Source organism: Hippichthys cyanospilos, chromosome 8 (assembly GCF_059441005.1).
Source record: "Hippichthys cyanospilos isolate Australia breed blue-spotted pipefish chromosome 8, RoL_Hcya_1.0, whole genome shotgun sequence".
In the NCBI taxonomy this organism is placed as follows: domain Eukaryota; kingdom Metazoa; phylum Chordata; class Actinopteri; order Syngnathiformes; family Syngnathidae; genus Hippichthys; species Hippichthys cyanospilos.
The window spans coordinates 221,724-240,262 of NC_142376.1; the positions used below are offsets into that span (position 1 = coordinate 221,724).

Below are 18,539 nucleotides of genomic sequence, written 5' to 3' on the forward strand. Positions count from 1 at the left end.
ATGACGTTCCGCGGGTCAATAGGTCATTGGCGTTTCAAGACGGGGCCCGCGCCGGAACTCTTAGGCTGCAGCCGGCTGGAACCGCAAGTAGAAACAGTTGAAGTCAGTAGAAGACAGAAGCTTGTAGGCCGCAGCAAGTGGAAAAAGTCCTCGTTTTCCAAATTCATTGAATCGGGCGCTCGCTTATGCGGACCAAACCTGTCAAGGACGTCAAGTGGAACTAAACGTACCGAAGGGAGTGACGCCGGCCACCCGGCCGGCGGGAGAAAGCAGCAAGTAAAGGCGATCTAGTAAATAAAGGAGCGCAAGGATTGTGCGGTGCCTGAGACGGACGCCTTTTCTTTTTGGGGGGACTGCCGCAACTAACCCGAATAGGCGAACGCGCCTCGAAATGGCGCCCCCCCGTGGCGCCGCGAGATAAACGTTTCAGCGTTTTATAAGGACGACGTCACTCCGCCGACTAGATTACGCTCGTGAAATGTCAAACCGTCCGAACGCGCGTACAGTATTTCTTTTTGAAATAGCAACTTATTTATGGGTGTGACTCGAGTGAGCCTTCCGCCCGCGTGTGGACCGATGAAGTCACGATCCCGCTTGCGCCTCGAGACGATGACCGCGGACGCGACGGCAGATCCTGCCCCTAACCCCGGGTTTAGGGTTAGGGGTATGGGTCGTCGCGCCGGATGACGATTGCTCGCCTCGTGTACTTTTTTCTACGACTTTCTACTTTTTTGGGCTGCTCGCTTGATGTTGCGGTTAAAGTTTGACGCTCACGGGCCGCGTTTGTTAGCAAAAGGGAGGGCGTATTTCTTACTGTGAAATAAATGTCGGAGTGATTTTTAATTTGCCTGTTTCCGCGCTATGGGCCAGGCTTAGTTATTTCATTAAATGTTTACAGCGATTGCACGATCGTTTGTACGTATACAAATGCGTCCTTGTTTACTTGAGTAACGTGGATCAAATTTGTCAAAAGCCTAAGTAATCTCAATAACGTCGTTTTTTTAAGATATATTGTTCGAATATGGAGCACGTTCCCCGCTGACGCCACGCGCCTTTGAGGATTTGAAGAATCTGCCGCGGGGCGCGGGGCGCGGGGCGCGGGGCATGCACGGGGCACGGGACACGGGTTTGTTTTCAAGCTTGGGACACGGCTCTGGCGCCGCCCCCGGCTGGAGCCCAGGGTACGGGCTCCTCCCCCTCGGCAACATGGCGGCGGCCCGCCACGGCCGTCCCGTTACGCGCGCCGTTCGCTTTCGCGTGTGACCGCGGAGGACTCGCGGGCGCCTTCTTGCGTTTTGCTCGCTTGGTTTTTGCGCGCGCGCGCACGCGGCGCAAAGAGACAACGGGGCTGCGATGAGCGCGCGGGACGCTCGGGCGACACTCTGCGAGACGACCCGCCGACGCCACCGCTGACGACGAGACGAGACGAGACGACACCGAGCGACGACGCGGACGGACGGGAGCATGGACGCCGAGCATCCGGCCAGGGAGCGCGACAAGCTGCCGCCGATCGCCGTCGCCGCGGCCGCGCACGTGAGCAGCGCTTTCCCGCCGTCGAAGTGCAAAACGGAACAGGAAGGGGCCGGCGCGACTTTTTGAAGCGAAACCCGCTTGATTCGAGGCCGTCCGACCCTTCGAGCAATCGATTCCTCGCCGAACGCCGATCCGGGGCTTTTCAGACGACGGCAAATGTCGTCTGCCTCCCGGCCCTCATAAAGCAGATGAATAGCCCCCCCAAATAAAAGCCCCCTTGAGAGGTGAGGCCCCAAAGCCCCGGTGGGTCCCGGTGCTCGTCCTTTCGGTAAAGCGCGGCGAGTAGCCGGGACGTCCCGAGACGGCGCCCCCCTTTGGAAAGGCCTCCGACGCTCCGCCGGTCGGCCGCCCGCCCGCTTTGGCTCCGGCGGCGTCGTCACCGTGTCGTCAGTGCGTGTGGCGGGCGCGTCGGGCGATGTCGCTTGCGTCTTAGTGCCCCGCGGGGAATGCGCGTTACGCGTTTGTGCCTTTTCTTCTCTGGAAATGCCATCGGACGGCCGGAGAGCAGCTTGGCCCGAAGTTTTCCAGGCGCCGCAGACGCGCGTTTACGGCTCGCCCTTCGCTGGCTGACCCCCGTCCTCCCTCCCTTCCCGTTCCCTTCGGCTCACGTCGCCACTTGCGATCCTTCCTTTCCGTCCTTCCTCCCCTCCCGTTCGCTTCTCCTCGCGTCCCCGCTCCGTACGGGCCTTCCGTTCCCCCCGCCCCCCTTCCCCTTTCCCGCCTTCGCCCCCCGTTCTTCCCGGCTAAGGCCGAGCCTGACCGCGACGCTTTGCGGCGACAGGGCCCGGGCGGCGAGTGCGGACCGCCGTCACCGGGGAGCCCGGCGGGCGCGCCGGACCGGCGGAGGCTTCGGCTCAGGGACGGCGACGAGGCCGCGCCGCCCGTCTTCAAGCGCGGTCAGTGGCTTTTCGCTCAACTCGGGCCGAGGGGGAGGGCGCCGAGGGGGAGGGCGCCGAGGGGGAGGGCGCCGAGCGGGCGCCGCAAAGGTCTTTGCTGGAAGCTTCCAAAGCGCGCCTGTCGCGCAGGCGAAGGGTGGAAGGTGGGGGGCGTCGCCGGTAGCGACGTCCGCCTCGGATGTGGCGCTCTGACAAACGGTTGTCACGGCGACGGCAGCCGGTCGCGCGCAGTCAGCGCCCGGGGTCCCCATTTGGGACCTCGGCGCCGCACCCCCGCACAGGAAGTGCGCACGTCGGCGTCCTCGACGACGTTTTGTCAGCGCAACGCGGCGGCCGCGTTGTCGTAGCGACTGCCAAACAAAGCGGCTAATTATAAACCTTTGTGCGGGAGCGGCCGCTTTGAAGCCGCCGAGCCAAACGGGCGCTTTTGATATTACGGACGGCCCGGCGCCAATACGTATTCTTTTGCGGCAAAAGGCAAACAAGCGAAAGGCTGCAAAACTCTTTGTTTTGAAGAGCTTTCACCAGAAAGAAGCGGCGCAGCTTTCCACAGTAACAATAAGTATCCCGGTCCGGCTTTCGCACGGAAGCGCCGGGCGCCGCCGTTTCCCGCTCGGCGACATCTTTTCGCAAACGCGAAAAGTGCCGATTTCAAGGAATCGGTCCTCGGGGGCCTTTTGAAACGCTCCCGCCGAAAAGAGCCGTACAGGTGACGCGCTTCGACAAAAGGAAAAGGCCACATCGACTTTGGCGTTTTTACAAACGCGGCCTCCGCTTCGATTGTCAGCCGAGCGTGCGGACAGAAGGGGTGCGTAGAGCGCGGGGGGATGAGGTTTGTCTCCGGACGAGGGATTTCGGCACGGCTTTCGCTCCCCTTCCCGTACGTCGCTTTCCAATCGATTTTCACGGCTCGCGTAGGGTGCGGGCTCCCGCCGATCGGCGGCCCGTCCGGCGCGAAGCCGCGGGCGACGGTGGACACGCTGCCCCCGGAGGTCAGGGCGCCCTTCCCGCGTGACCCGGTCATCCCGCCGCGCACCAAGACGGCCAAAGACTTCCTGTGAGTCGGCCGCCGCGCCGCGCGAAGCATGCGGCCGGGAGCCTGACGGCGGCGGCGCCTGTGGTCAGCGAGGAGGCGGAGCGCGCGGCGCTGTCGGGCGACTGGCGCGAGGTCGGAGACTTCTACCTGACCACCTTTGACTCTTTCGTCGAGCTGAATGCCGCCTTCAAGGTAAGCCCCGCCCCCCGGAGCGCGCCCCGGCCCTCACGCTCCGCCCCTCCAGCGGGAGCCCAACGCCTCCTTCGACACCGTCGAAGACTCGGGGGTGGACTGCAAGTTCGTCAACGCCGTCTACGACCGGCTGCTCCAAACGGTCAGCCCGGACCGGACCGGCCGCGCCGTCGCCCGTCCGCCCCCCCCGCGCGCCGCCCTTTCTAACGCGCGTCCTCGCGCCCGCAGCCGGCCGACATCCAGAAGTCGGTGCTGAAGGGCGTCATCAACGGCCTCCTGAGGGAGTGGAACGGGTGAGGGCCCCCCTTCTTTCCCACCCGTACGCCCAAAGAAGGAAAAAAGCCGTATCGGCGAGACGCTCGCGAACCGTCCCTCGGAACGGCGAGCCGTCGGTTGAAAAATGGAAAAGGTTCCCGGCCGCCCGCCCGCCGCCGTCCAAGGCCTTTCGGCGCCAAGCGTTATCAGAAGAGATGGAGCGCCGGCGGCGTTCCAGCGCGCGCTACCTCTAACGTCTGAAATGACATACGAAAGATCGATTCCTTTCGTGGAATTGCGAGCACTGCGCGTAATACACGCGTCGGCGACGCTGCCATCCCTGCTCGCAATGATCTAACCCTAACCCTAGCGGCGTGAGATAAGCGCGCCCGCCGTTAAAAAACCGTTGGATGAGAATTGCCTCGTTTTCGCGACTGTTTTGAAAGGGGGGAATTGCCGGCGCCGAAAGCCTTCAACGGATAACGCCGAAGATTCTCGTTCGAATTCCTAACGCGGCGTCGTTTCGATTGAGCGAAGGCGAGGTTTTTCTTCCGCCGTTCTCAACTCCGGAGACGGGGTCGCTTCGGATCCGCCGAATCCCCTTCCCAAAACGAGAAAGTCCGACGTCTTCCCGGACGGAGGGACGGCAGTTTTCCCCGCGTCCGCTCGCCGTTTGCAAAGGCCCGCGACGTTCGCGGTACTCGCCGCGCGACGATTGGCGTCCGATTTGGCGTTTGTTGGCACGGGGAGGCGCCCTTGGGCAAGCCGCCGCGTTGGTTGGTTATTTGACGCGCCGCCGCGTGTGTGCGCTCAGGCCTCGGACTAAAGATGACCTGCGCGCCTACTTCATCCTGGTTCAGGTGAGTCCGCGGCGCCCGCCGCCGGCCTTCCTTCGAGGACCGGCCTTTTCCCGCCGCGTTTGTCCGCAGAACCCTCAGTATTCGGGCGCGGGCACCTACGTGATCTACGCCCACCTGCTGAGGCAGATGGCCGCCCTGTCCGAGGCCGATCATCACTTCCTGGTGCACTGGCTCAAAAAGTAGGCCGCGCGCGCGCGGGCGCCAACGGACGGCGTCGCGGGCGCTAACGGACGGCGGCGCGCCGGCGGCAGGCTGTCCGCCCGGCGCTTTCGCCAGGCGGTGGAGCGCCTGCTGCAGTTCATCTCCGCTCGCCTGTTTCCCGCCGAGGCCGAGGAGCTCCCCCCCGCCTCCAAGTGCTCCTGGTGGATCCCGTCGGCCGCCAAAGTGCTGGCCCTCTTCAGTGAGTCCCCCGGCCTCCCGCCCGCCCGCCCGCGAGCCCGAACGGTCCGGCGGCGTCTTCCCAGGACGGCCGTTGGCCGCCGACGTTCCGCCCGGGCCGACCGCGCCCCCGCCTGCCCGGGACCGGAGTCCGACACCTGCGCTTTAAAGAAAGAGCGGACCGCACCCCGAAGCTTCATTTTGCCGCCCTTTTTGATTAAGGGCGCGAGGCTAGGTGTTTGCGCGAGTGAGGTTTTTGGCCCTGTCCCCCTAGAGTCACGTTTTTAGCGCTTCCGCCCTGTTCTCGACGCGGCCAACGGCGCGAGTGAGGTTTTAGCGGGTTGGCCCTGTTCTCCTAGACGCGGCCAACAGCGTCTCGTCTCCTCCCATCATGCCCTTCGCCGACTTCTACAACATCGCGCTGGAGCACATCGACTTCATGGAGGAGTACAGAACCTGGCAGAGCTACGGCAACTCCAGCAGGTCGGCGGCCCGAGCCGCGCGCCAGCTTTCGTCCTCCGTCGCGCCTCGGATGAAACTCCGGCCTCACGCGACGGAGGACGCGGGGAGACGGGTGACGCGGCCGCCGCGCTTCCCCTTCAGGTTCTCCTTCTGCCAGTTTGCCTTCATCCTGCCGGCGGCGGTGAAGAAGGCCATCATCCGCAAGGACTCGGAGCAGCAGATGATCAGCCAGGCCCGGGTGAGCGCGCGTCCTCCCGGCGCCCCTCCGGCCGGCCGGCCGCCGCCCCTCCGCCGAGCGCTTTTGGTGCCCCGCAGCGAAGCCTGGTGAGCAGGGTGTCTCGGCGGCAGCGCGTGGACATGAACCTGGTCTTCCTCAACATCAAAGTGCGACGGGCGCAACTCCTGGCCGACTCGCTGGACGAGGTTCTTTTTCCCTCTTTTGTCTCGGTTTGGGATCGACTTTGGTGGCGCGCCGGCACCCCTGGCGCCACCTTAAGGAACGCCCGCTTCGAGTCAAAGGGGGCGCGGCTCGGCTAGCGGCAGAGCTGCCGTCTGCCGGCCCGGGCGCCGCAGTGACGCGCGGGCGCGCGCGCCTTCAGTTGAGCAGGAAGCGGCGCGACCTGAAGAAGAAGCTGCGCGTGACCTTCGTCGGGGAGGCGGGCCTGGACATGGGCGGCCTGACCAAGGAGTGGTTCCTGCTGCTCGTGCGCCAGATCTTCCACGACGACTACGGTTGGCGCGCTTTGAATTTGCTTTTTGCCTTGACGTCCCAGCCGCCTTCTTTCCTTTCCTGCCCGTCGCCTCGTTATGAGCTCCATCGCGGCTGTCGAGGTCAAAGATGAATTTTGACTGAATAGAAACGCATTCCCGGGGCGTCAAAGATCCCTTTTTACCGGGATGGCGGTGGTAAGGACGGACCTGCTCAAAGGGGCGCGCTTGGGCGGCGCTTCTGCGCCCTCTCAACACGTTGCCGCTTTTGCTTGGCTTTTTCTCCCCGCCCGTTCTTCCCACGCCGCTCCGTTCCCCCGGCCGCCCGACTCGCGGCCGTAACGCCCATGTTCTCGCGTGTGCGTCAGGCATGTTCAGGTACATGAAGGAGTCCGGCTGTCACTGGTTCAGCAGCTGGAAGTGCGACAACTACGACTCGGAGTTTCAGCTGGTCGGGACCGTATCCTTCCGTCCTCTCGCTCGGTCGCCGGCAAAAGTCACGTGAGCTAATAGGCGGCCCGTCCTCGCCCGGCGGTTCCCGCGGCGATGTGCCGAAAGGCCACGCGGAGGAGGGGCGCGCCAATCGCTGCCGGGAGTACGCTCCTTAAAGTTGCGCTCAGCTGATGGGCTTGGCGGTCTACAACGGCATCGCCTTGGACATCCGCTTCCCGCTCTACTGTTACAGGTCCCGGGCAGCCAAATGAGCATTTGCTACATTTATTTGCCGCTGACGTCAGCTGCCGTTCCCCGGCGACAGGAAGCTGCTGACTCCGCCCGCCGCGCCCTGCGACCGCGACGCCCCCGTGGGCATGGCGACGGCCGCTTTGGACGACCTGCGGCAGATCACGCCGGTACGTCGGGACAAAAGTCACTTTAGAACTTCTTTCAAAGCCCTTCGCAGCATATTTATACTTTTAGCTTTCCCGGCTTCTCCGGCGAACGATCGCAAACGAAGGAGAGGGAAACAATGCCGGCGGGTTTTTTTGGTTTTTATGTTTTGTGTTCGTTTTTTTTTGGGTCGTGGCGCCACCACCAGAGTTCTCGGTTCAAACTGCAGCGTTTGAAGGCAGGGACCAAGTTTGTCTTGGTTTATCCAGGCTCAGTTGTGGGATTTGGTTGACCGCCGCCAATCGAGTCAATTGAAGAAGGTCAAAATGCCACGAAGCGGCACTCCCTCGGTTATGCCTCCTTTTTCGGGCTTAAAGGGGGCCGGGGAAGCGGAGTCTCGCTATAAACCGCGTAAAGTAAAGTTACCCGTTTGAGGCAAAAGATGGCAACGGTGCGCACGTTTTCTTAAATCTTTAATAGTAAAACCTAAAACCAGCCGTTACGGCTATGTTTTTTTCATTTGTATTTGTTGTAGTTCGACTAGATAAACATGAAGCGCGAAATGCCAAGGGATCAATCGTATGTCCCGCGATTCCGTTTTCACGGGGCGCAGCGACGACCTCTAGCGGTCGAAAGCGAGGCGAGGATGCACTTCTCTCTGCTGCCTGGCGAGGGAGACAAAGTGCAGCGAGTCGCTTCACACACCGACTCGTTTGTCAAGTTGAACTGCGTACCTATTTTATCCGTGCGCGCGCGCGCGCGCGTGTGTCGTGTTAAAGTCAGCAAGAAGCAAAAAACGAGAACGGCGCTCTTCCAAAAGGTCACACATACAGGCCAGAGCTTTGTGTGCTAAATGTGTGCCAGTAGTTGTGTAAGAGGTGTTCCAACAAGCGCAGCCTTGACTGCAAGTGTCCAAATAAATAGTGTCACGTCATGTGCGTGTGCGTTGTGCGTGGACAGGAGCTGGCTCACGGCTTGGAGGAGCTGCTCAAGTTCGACGGGAACGTGGAGGACTTGGACCTCACCTTCCAGGTGCTCGCCGAGTACGCCGCGCTCAGCCGTTCCGTTCCTTCCGCCCTGCGGAGTCGTTGCGAATTGACTGCGGAAAATGCGCTAAATTGATGGGGTTGCTGGTTTCAAAGTTTGCAAATGTCCCCTCGGGAGAAGTCGCCGCTCGGCTTTCGTTGGCCAACGCGCAAACGTACGGACGGGCTGAAAGCGGCCGTCGATTGTCGCAACCGGAATGTGCCAATCGACCCGCGGACGACCTCGCGCCGACCTTCGCCGGCCTTTCCGATGGGCCTGACGACCACGAAGGCTCCCGCTAAATGCTCTGAGCGCTTTGCGAGGCGGCGCCGAGGAGCGTTGCTCCTGCGGTGGAAGTGAAAGCGCCGGCTGACTTCTAAAAGTAAGTCACACCAGAGCGGCGGCAAGCGTTACGCAAGGCCCGGCCGGGGGAGGGGAGGGGAGCGCGGGGGAGGGCGCGCCTGTGCGCATGGAATGCGGCTAGCAGGAAGTCGCTACAGGCGGCGTCCAGGCAGGCCCGCTTCAATCGGCTAACCTCATCTGAACTCGGCTCCTCTTTTTATTCGACGCGAGACGCCGACTCCTTCCCTTCCCTTTTGTTTCCTTTGTTCGTTGGGACGCCCGCGCGCCCCGATCAACAAGTGGACGCCGGCGTCGAGCTCGCATCCTGGACCGGGGCTCCCGGACCTTGTTATCACCGGCGACTCTGGACGGGAACCCGCGGGAGCCCTCGGCTCGCCGGGATTTTTGAAACCCGCGCCAATGCCCTCCGTCAAATGGTCGCGTAACCGAATCGCCAAACCTCCATTAGATGCAAATGAGTATTTCGCGCAAAACCTTCGCATATGCTCACAATGGCAAAGGGGACACAAGCCGGGCGCATACCACCACGTTCTTACGGACACCCGCGGCGCCGACAAAATTTCACGCGTCGCCAGCAGTGACCGCTCTCCGGTGAAGCGGCGCCGTCCTTCCTCGCTACAAAATGGAATATCAACAGCGGCCAGAGGCGGCGCCAAAAAACAACGATGGAGCCAACGGAAGCCCGACTGAAGGCTGAGCTAAATGGGTCCCGAAACCTGGTGGTTTCGTCGCTCGGGGACCTCCGCCCCACCGTCTTCCCGCGCGCTTCCCGGTTGACGGAATGACGAGCGCCTCGGCGAGCTCCGCGGGAGCTCGGGAGGGATCCTAAGCATTTGGATGGGGTGCCTTTTGAGAACGTGCGGGATACCGGCCCCCCGGAAGCTCTGTCCTTGACGCCGCCTTTTTTTCTCACCTCGCGAGCGTCACGCTTATCGGGACGTGGGCCGCGGGTACCCGCGGCGCCGGGAAGAAAAATAGACGCGGTCGATACTTCCACCCGAAGGCTCTCGAGTCGCCGCTCCGGCGATCCGTCGGCAAACGGATGGGGCGCCGCGCGAGGGCGCGCTAACGTTTTGCGTTGCAGGTGTCGCAGGAGGAAATGGGCGCGGTCAAGTCGTACAACCTGAAAGCGGGCGGAGACAAGATAGCCGTCAACAAACACAACCGCAAGGGTGCGTACGCCGCTCGCGTTCGTCCGTCCGTTCGGCGCCTATCCGACCGCTGCCCCGCGGCGCCCATTTGCTGGCTTTTGCCGCCTTCAAATTCCAAGCGCGTCAGCTTTGCTTTTCCTTGGCGTCCGTGAGATTTCCCGCTCCGTGCTCCGCTCTCGGTAGAAGCCCCGCCTCACTTTGTGACGTCACAAAGTGCCGTCGCTCGTGACAAAGCGGCGCGGGTCCCGCCATCGACGGCGTGGACTTGATTTTGCGTCCAACTCTCGAAATTTGGTCTTTTCCGCTCCTCGCGCCGCCGGCGTGCGCGCGTTTGTCCGCCGGACAGATGTTGACGTCCGTGCTCGACAAAGAAGGCGCGAAGGAAAAAGGGAGGACGCTCGAAGCGGCCGGCCGATCCAGGCTCCACACACCAAGCGCGCTGGCGATTTTGTGTCCGCCTTTGTCGGGGGCCCGCTTTCGTTCCGTCTTTCCCGCACGCGCGCGCGCTCCACTTTTGTTGCGGCCTGTCCCGATTGGCGTCGTGTGCCCCTGTTCCCCCGTCAGAATACGTGCGGCTCTACGTGGACTTCCTGCTGAACAAAAGCATCTCCAAGCAGTTTGCCGCCTTCTACCACGGCTTCCACGGCGTCTGCGCCTCGGACGCGCTCATGGTCAGTCGCCCGCCGCGCAGGCGCACGCATGACGGCTCGCAAACGTTCGCGACGAACGGGGCGACGACGCGCGAGTCGCTTCCTGCGCGTCGTCACTCCCGGCGAGGCCGATAGGTGTGTAGACTTGAGCTTTTTCAACTCAGCCCGTAAGGAGGTCAAAGTTCGGGCCTCGTGCGTGTCTTTCGTCGAGACGCCTCGCCTGAGTGCGCGCGTGCGTGTTTGTGTATTGGATGCCGGTAAGGCTTCCCCAACAGGAAGTTGGGACATTGCGGACATGCCGGCTTCCCGTTTTCACTTCCGCACGCCGGTCGTTTTGCTTTGCTGATGACGGGGCAGCCGATGATGATGTATTTATTTTTGAATCGGTCCATCGACGCGATGACGTCTCCGTCACGCCCGCAACCGCAAGCGAGCGCAGCCAAACGGGGAAACCGACGGACGATCGGGGAAACGGGTTTGAGTTGACGCGAGTGAAGGACGTCGTCCCGGCGGACGGCGGTCCCGCTTGGCGGACGGCGTTCCCGCTTGACGGACGGCGGTCCCGCCTGGCGGACGGCGGTCCCGCCTGGCGGACGGCGTTCCCGCTTGACGGACGCCTCTCCCCGATGTCGCGGCAGCTCCTTCGCCCGGAGGAGGTGGAGATGTTGGTGTGCGGCAGCCCTCAGCTGGACATGAGCGCCCTGCAGAAAGCCGCGCACTACGAAGGATACAGCAAGACCGACGCCACCGTCAGGTGATGGGCGCGCTAGCTTGGCCACGCGCGATAAATGTCAACAAGATGAGGCCCGGGGACGCCTCCGACCTAGAATCAAAGCGCGATCACGCGAGCGACTCCCAATGGCGCCGATAAAGCCCGGGGCGGAGTTCCGAGCGGCCGGCGACGAAATTTCGTGCCGACAAAGCCGCTCCTCCCCAGGGCTAATGTCAAAATGTTTGTCTTTGGGTCGCCGCCTTCGATTTTTGTTTGAGTACGCTAAGAAACGTGGCGGCGCGCCATCCGAGCGGAGAGGGAGCCCGACGACGGGAGCGCGTCTCCTCTTCAACAAGCGCTCGCTAAGTAGGCTAGCCAACATGTAAACAAACATGCCCCCCCCCCCCTCCCAGCACACATTCGAGCAGTCCAAAAGTGCAAACAAGCCGCCGCATGCGGTTTGTTCAACCGCGCTTACGTAAGGCAAGTAGCAATTTAGCAACAAAAGAAACGCTGGGCAAATGTCGCCGTGCCTGTGCCCAGGATTTTCTGGGAGGTGGTGCTGTCCTTCCCCCTGGAACTCCAGAAGAAGCTTCTTCACTTTGCCACAGGGAGCGACCGCGTTCCCGTGGGGGGGATGGCCGACCTCCACTTCAAAATCTCCAAGATGGACGTGCCCACCGACTGGTACGCCGACGCCGAGCAAATGGCCCGCCTCGCGCTAGAAGGCCCTTCCGACGACCCCCCCCCCCCTCCTCTCGTGCGACGATATGTCGCGGCGCGTGCGGGGCGAGCTTCCCTCCCGCGGAAGCTCCCTCCCGCCGGGCGCTCGCAAGTCGGGAACCGCCTTCGGGAAACGTCCCGTCTTTGGCGCCGCGGCTCACGCTCCTCAAAAACAAAAAGCGCTAGCTGATAAGCACAATGGATGAATGGAACGGCGTCGGGTCTTTATGCCGCGCCGCCGGTTTGGCCAAGTTTTGCGGCTCTTTTCGAATGGCTTTGCCTTTTTGGACGCCAAAGCTTTTTGGGAGCCACCGTTTGCCCGAACCTCGTCGGGCCGCGACCTCGAGCTCGGGAGCCGAGACGAAGAAGAATATGGGCGGGCGGGCGGCGCGTTGGCTGACCGTCTCCTTTCTGCGGCCCGCGCGTCTTTGTGTGTCCTCAGGCTTCCCGTGTCGCACACCTGTTTCAATCAGATCTGCTTGCCGCCGTATCGCAGCAAGAAGGAGCTGAAGCACAAGCTGACCATCGCCGTCTCCAACGCCGAGGGCTTCGGCCTCCAATGACGCCCCGCTTGCCGCTTTTCTTTCACGGGAGCCTTTGCGCCTTTATTTAACGCCTCAACGAGTTAGCGCCGCTAGCGTCTCGCCGGTCGGACCGCGTACGTAGAGCTAAGCTCGGCGCGCGGGAAGTTAGCCGCTATTGAGTAACGTCGCCAGCTTTTCTTTTTTTTTTTAAATTTCATGTAGTTTGACATCAGCGAAGCTTTTTGATCGGCAGCCGTCCCGGCGACGCCGACGCCTGTTAGCTACAGCGTTAGCTTGGCGGTAGACGGAGCCGGAAGCGCAAAAAAAACAGACCGTGACTACGACCCGCCGACTAGGAAATATCTGAGGACGGCGAGGAGGAGGGACGGCAAGGCCGCGGACTTCCGGACGACGGCCGCGACGTCCCGCGCTGACCCGGCGGGGACGAACGGCCGGCGGCCGGAAGCGCCCCGCCCCCTTAGCGGCCCGGTTTCCGCGGTAACGTTCCCGAGGCGGGGCCGTCGGCCGCCGAAGGACGGGCCGCTCGCCGGCTCCAGAGGCGCGTACGCCGCCGCCATTTGCCGCCATTCGCCGCCATTTGCCGCCATTCGCCGCCATTTGCCGCCATTCGCCGCCATTTGCCGCAGGCGCAAAACGACGAGCGTAACTTTACGACCGGACGCTCGAGACCCCGAGTCGGCCGCCCGACGCCTCTCGGCGAGAAGCCGGGGACGACGGCGGCGCCCCGGGAGCTCGACCCCGCCGGTCGGAACCCGGGCGACGAGAGGGCGCTTATGGCATTAGAACCGGCGGCGGCGGCGGCGGCCGGCCCTCAAGCGCGAAAACAAAAACTAAGCCAACCCAATGCATGGCAAAAGACAAGAAGAAACGAAAAATCGCTGTTTGCGATTTTGTCTTTTGCGTTATTGTTTGTTGACCTTGAAGTTATTGGCGCGGTTTGCGCTTCTGCAGCAAAAATGCCGAGAGGCTGACGACGCCGGCCTATTAGTTTGGAGCCGGCGGAATGCGAATCCTGCCACTTAGTAGCAACCTCGGAGGCCGCGCCGGCTTTCTGCGTGACCTGGACCTGAAAGTTTGCCAATAAACGCCTTAGTTGAAGCCATCCCCGCTCTGCCCGCTCTTTGATTTCCTCTGGCGCGCGCCGTCAAGCGAGGGTTCGCCCACGCCGCGACGTAACGCGCTCGCCGTCGACCACCGTTTGACGTTCCGCCGTCTTTTCTTGGATTGCCAAGATTCGAGCGGATGAAATACCGGAACGTACGTGACCGCTATCGGGCGAAGAGCTCGCTATTGAAAATGAGCGCCGAGGCATCGGGGCGAGCTTGCGGAAATGGGCGTCGCCGTCCGACCCCCGTTGGGGTTCGATCATCGGGAGCCGACCGGGGCCTTCGGCTGGAATGGCGTCGTCGCAAACGGACCGATTTCAGAAACGTACGGCGCGGTCACCTTTGCCGTGTCCGCACGTAAAGGGGGCAGAGGTCCCACCCCGGAATTTGTCCTTATCTAGGCGCGGATAGGCGAACGCTCCGAGGGCTCCAAAGTCAAGATCTATTCCCGTTGGATGATTGGATGAGCCCGGCGCGGTCGGGCCTAGCGGAAAATCCCCAGACCCCCGGGGGCGAAACACGGACCTGAATTTGGCGATTTGGTTGGATTTTGTCGAGTACGCGTACCCCGCCGCCTCCCGAACGCGCCGGCGACCTTCGACTCGCCTTTTTCATTCATCGATCTGTTTTCCGCCGGGATTCGGAGGGGGTCAAGGCGCCGAGCGCTCATTGGTCGGCCGCGTTGACATTCTTTTTCCCGGGGCCCCCCCCCGTCCCGGGGGCTCCGCTCAAAGTCCTTTTGTGTTTGGAAACAAACTTGGCCTACTCTGTCACTTTCCAGTCCGAGTCTTTGGTCCGGTCCGTACAAACGACGGCGGCCGAGTCGGGGCGCGACTCCGCCGGGGCCTCGGGAACGGCGATCCGTCGAGCGGCCCCGCTCTCGATCTCGCGAATGTAGGTCACGGCCCGCCGCTCGTTCGGGCTTACGTAAGAGCGCCCGGCGGAAAGCGCGCAGTCACGGCCGAAGGCCATAAAAAGAGACCGTGAGCGCCAGACGCCTTGCGCAACTGCGGGTGCGCGACATGGGCGCAGGCGGAGGTCCCGGGGCTCGCTGGCCCCGCCCCCCCCCAAACAATAACAAAAAGGCACAGACGCGGGAGGCCTTTCCTTCGAGTCCCATTTAAATCCCAATCGCGGACGACGGCCCGTCGTCCCCCTCCCCGTACGGTATATCCCAAAGGGCCCGTCGGGGGCCCGACCCATCCGGTCGCGGCGGGCCGCTCGACCATCCCAATGACGCCCATGCTCGCTAAGGCCGCGGGAGCGCTTTCCCGTCGCCGCTTCCCCCCCCCCGCGCGGGCTCGCCGGCGCCTGTCCCGGACGCCGCCTCGACCGAGCGTTGGCGCGGCCGCCCGCGCCCGAGGGCAAATTAGCGCATGCGGTTGGGATTTAGATCCCACTTCATTGCCGTTGCGCAAGCCGCGGGCACAAGGCAACGAGATGCGAGCGCTCAGCGGCGTATAAATACTTCTGTCCGTCCGAATAGCACAGTACGGCCGGCGCGCAGCTTTTTGCGGACGGGAAGTGCAAGCGTGTCCCTGAACCGTGAGCCGGGCGCCACGCTGACTTACTTAGCCGCGCTTCATGAACGGGAGCTTTGGCTTTATTTGTTTGCGAGAGGCTACGCTACCATTGGCGCGGGGCTAAAGTTGGCCGTTCGTTCCGGGGGCTCGGGGATCAAGGAACGCGCGCGCCTTGTTTGCGCCCCTCCGACGAGGAGCGAGGCGGCAGCCTTTGGAAGGGGGCCCGGCGGGCCGCTCGGGCCAGCTTGCCGTTATCTCCCGGTTATGGGGTTTCACGTGCCGCCTGGCCCTTTCAAGCGGGTGTTTTTCTACGGCGGCGGGGGCGTCGCGCCTTTCCTAGCCCCCGGGCGGAACCTTGACCGCGGCGACACATTTCCTAACGATAGGCTTTAGTGGAGCTCAATCGGTTTTTGCCGAGCCCCCCTTTGAAAAGAGCAAACTTTTTGCCCCCCCCCGGCTCGTCGCGCCGACTGTAAATACGGTCACTTCTAAAAATTGTAGTATTCCTCAAACAAATTCACAAAAGATAAAGCAACATCCAGTAAATCCATTTTCACAAGGACATTTTGACAGCATTTGTACAGGCTAGTCTCAAACAGAAAAAAATGGATCTCAATTACACGTGGCACCTTGACACGGCCTTTTGTCCGAGGGTCATCCGCGCCCCGCAATTTGAGAGGGACCGGGACAAAATCCGATGGGAGCTTCCACTTTCGAGGCCTCCGGCCTCCAAAAGGGCTGCGAACTTGCGGGCTTGGCCCCACTGGGCCCCGCAAGCGCAGGGGGTCTCCACAAAGATGGTAAAAGCGGGACTTTGGTCCCCGCCGCGTCCTGAAGTGACCCGGGCGTGTTTGGCCGACCTCCGGACAGAGCCACACTTTGGACACACGTGAGGGCCAACACACGTGTGCGCCCGCAACATGTATGGAGACCGGCTGGACTTTGAACGCGGAGGTGTGTGTGTGTGTGTGTGTGTGTGTGTGTGTGTACATGCATGCATGCATGTAAGCTGTCTCTTTCCATACTGGACAAACAAGGTTGTTTGATGCGGGACAGAGTTGGGCAAAATGTCTGGCCCGCCACTCGGGCGCCGCGCGGCATCCTCAAGTCACAAAGACATCGAGAGAGGGCCGCGCAAATCGAAACTTTTATTCAAAACGACAGAATTTCCGCGGCCGAAGGTAAATGAAACTTTTGATTGGCAGCCTCGCTCGCGCGTGCGAGCGCACGCATTCACTCAGAGTCTGTGCAAATCACAAAAGGCGGCGGGACCGGCCCCCCCTTCCGACGCCGGGGTCCGCGGGCCGCCCCCCCGCTCACCAGTAGGGCACGGCGGCGTCGGCGCGGTGGTTCCAGCTCTGCCAGCCCGGGAAGAAGCCGGCGCACAGGCGGGGGCTGCCCAGCTGCTCCGGGTCCACGTCCAGGACCTTGGCGGCGCCGGGCCCGGCGCGCTGGGCCGACCAGCCGGCGCGCCTGACGGCGTAGTTCCTGCCGTGGTTGTTGTCCCAGAAGGTCCGGTCCGGGACCCGGAAGCGCACGCAGAACTCCACCCGGTTTTGCGGCGGGATGTCGGCGGGCAGGTCCAGGACGAAGGCGAAGGTGTCGGTGTCGTGGGCGCCGTACACGTTGTTCATGAAGGCGCAGTCCACGTCCACGAAGCTGGCCCACGAGTCGAAGGTGGCCCGCACCTGCACCGACTTCTCGAAGCCCACGTTGCGCACCTTGACGGTGCCGCTGAGCGAGCGCCCCTGCAGCGAGCAGTTCTCCAGGCAGACCGAGTCGCGGATCAGCCGGTTGCGGAAGTCCAGGTAGTCGGCCGAGGGCTGCTTGAAGTCCAGCTCCAGGTCGGGCGGCGAGGCCGCCTTCAGCTCGGCGGCGGCGCTCTCCAGGTCGCTCATGTCGAACTGGAGCTCGTCGCCGCGTTCCTCCTCGTCGTCGGAGAAGAGGCGCACGGCGGTGAGCGACATGCCCTTGGAGTCGGCGAACACCACCCTCTTCTTCTGGCCCCAGCCCCGCTCGTGCGGCCGGCTGCTCAGGCAGGGCCGCAGGTCCCGGCGGGGGCGGCCCCTGGCCCGCCGGCGGGGGGCCTCGCAGGAGCCGAGGAAGCCCCTGAGGGGAGGGGGCGAGCGGCTGACGTAGAAGCGCACGGCCACGTCGATGGGCATGACCGGGCCGGGCATGGCGGACGGGCTGAAGGAGGGCAGGAGGCTGCGGGCGACAGGAGGGCGAGGCGAGGGTCACGACCGGACACGCTTTGGCATTCTCCCCCGCGTCGACTTTGCTCCGTTTGACCGCCGGAACAAAGTCAAGGGCGAGACTCGACGGCCCCCCGCCCCGGGAGCCCCTTGTTTTGTTTTTTTGCTAACCCGGCCCCCACCAAAAAAAAACAAAAAAAAAAGTTCTTCGCAGGCAAGGCAACGCTCGCCGACATTGGGAGACGGACGTGGAACCACTTCCGCGTCGGGACAGACTCGAGGAAGACGGAAGAACACGTCGCCACAATAAAAGCGCACTCGGGCGACCGGCTGAAAAGTTGCCGTCGCTCGCCGAACGGCCGAGTCGAAAACGAGCAAGAAAGTCGGAGGGCGACACGAGTTCCCGAACGGGCGACACGAGTTCCCGAACGGGCGACACGAGTTCCCGAACGGCGACGGATCCGCGAGGCGGGCGGACCCGATTCGGCGGCCGGACCGCGTCGGAGCCGTTTGGGAACTGGAGGAAGTTGAGGGAAGTTTCCGGCTGTCAACTTTTTTTCGGTCCTTTTCGGCGGCGGCTCACCTGGCAGCGCTCATGGGGAAGACGGCCGACGATTCCAGCGCTCCGGAGACTCCAAAGGCGCGCGACTTACGAGAACATTCCCGGGCGGGCCGCCGTCGGCGTCGCGCTCGCAGCTCTCCTCCTCGACGCGGTTCTTGCGACGCGCGTCCGCCGCGGGCCGCTTTTGCTCGGCCGGCTTCGGAGCGCCGCCTCGCTCGTCGCGGCGGCCAATCGGAAAGGAGCGGGCGAGGCGGCGGGCCAATGGGAGGGAGCGTCTCGCCTCCGGGGGGAGCGGCTTCCCCGGGACGGCCTTCGAGCAAAGGAGCCGCGCGGCAAGATGGCGCCCGGCCGGCTCGCGGAGGCGGGCGGCGCCCTCTGCCGGCGGCTTGCCTCCGCGCCCGCCGGGCGAAGACGAAGAGGAAGACCGGCCTCTCCCGGGCACGTAAAACGAAACCACCGGCGGTCCCGGGAGTACGCCCCGATGAGTTTTCCGCCGCCGAAGCCTTCGCCGCGCGCTGCGTGCGAGAGCCGGCCGACGCGAACGCTAGGCCTGGCGCCGGTATCGGTCGCCGCGCCGGTGGGTGGGTTCCAAACGGAGGGAGACCCCGCGGTCCTGAATTTGCAAAAGACAAAAAGATAGATCCCCCGCTCGGCTATCGTTGTATGCGGGGGCTAGCCGGCGTCGCTATTGAATTGTCTGTCTTCGTGTGCTGCGGCACCCGTAGCGTAAGCGCTTCTGCTCGCAAGCCCTCGCTCGTATCTTGAAAAACTTCGCCGGTGCGTCAAGGCATGGCGGCGTCGCTCCACAAAGAAGAATTTGAAAGCCGGAAGACGT

General features: G+C 63.0%; 2 protein-coding genes across 3 annotated transcripts; one reads left to right on the forward strand and one right to left on the reverse strand.

The window, feature by feature from the left end:
• Positions 1-1,098: 1,098 nt before the first annotated feature.
• On the forward strand, positions 1,099-13,420 carry hectd2 (HECT domain containing 2). Of its 2 annotated transcripts, XM_088422235.1 has the most exons (22): positions 1,106-1,533; positions 2,315-2,429; positions 3,348-3,486; positions 3,555-3,657; positions 3,710-3,799; positions 3,886-3,950; positions 4,727-4,772; positions 4,842-4,951; positions 5,024-5,172; positions 5,510-5,633; positions 5,754-5,850; positions 5,928-6,035; positions 6,212-6,344; positions 6,689-6,780; positions 6,941-7,005; positions 7,078-7,171; positions 8,109-8,180; positions 9,622-9,709; positions 10,253-10,359; positions 10,977-11,092; positions 11,594-11,737; positions 12,216-13,420. In XM_088422235.1, the coding sequence occupies exons 1-22, from the start codon at positions 1,465-1,467 to the stop codon at positions 12,334-12,336; spliced, it is 2,247 nt and encodes a 748-aa protein (XP_088278361.1). In that variant the 5' UTR covers positions 1,106-1,464; the 3' UTR covers positions 12,337-13,420. The 2 variants fall into 2 exon arrangements, with proteins under 2 accessions (XP_088278360.1, XP_088278361.1); XM_088422234.1 differs by having other exon boundaries at positions 1,099-1,533; positions 4,727-4,951.
• Positions 13,421-16,072: 2,652 nt separating this feature from the next.
• Positions 16,073-17,880, reverse strand: ppp1r3cb (protein phosphatase 1, regulatory subunit 3Cb). The gene is made up of 2 exons (XM_088422239.1): positions 17,726-17,880; positions 16,073-17,155 (listed from the first exon to the last, which is right to left on the reverse strand). Exons 1-2 carry the CDS (start codon positions 17,737-17,739, stop codon positions 16,264-16,266), a joined length of 906 nt encoding a protein of 301 aa, XP_088278365.1. The 5' UTR covers positions 17,740-17,880; the 3' UTR covers positions 16,073-16,263.
• Positions 17,881-18,539: the final 659 nt, after the last annotated feature.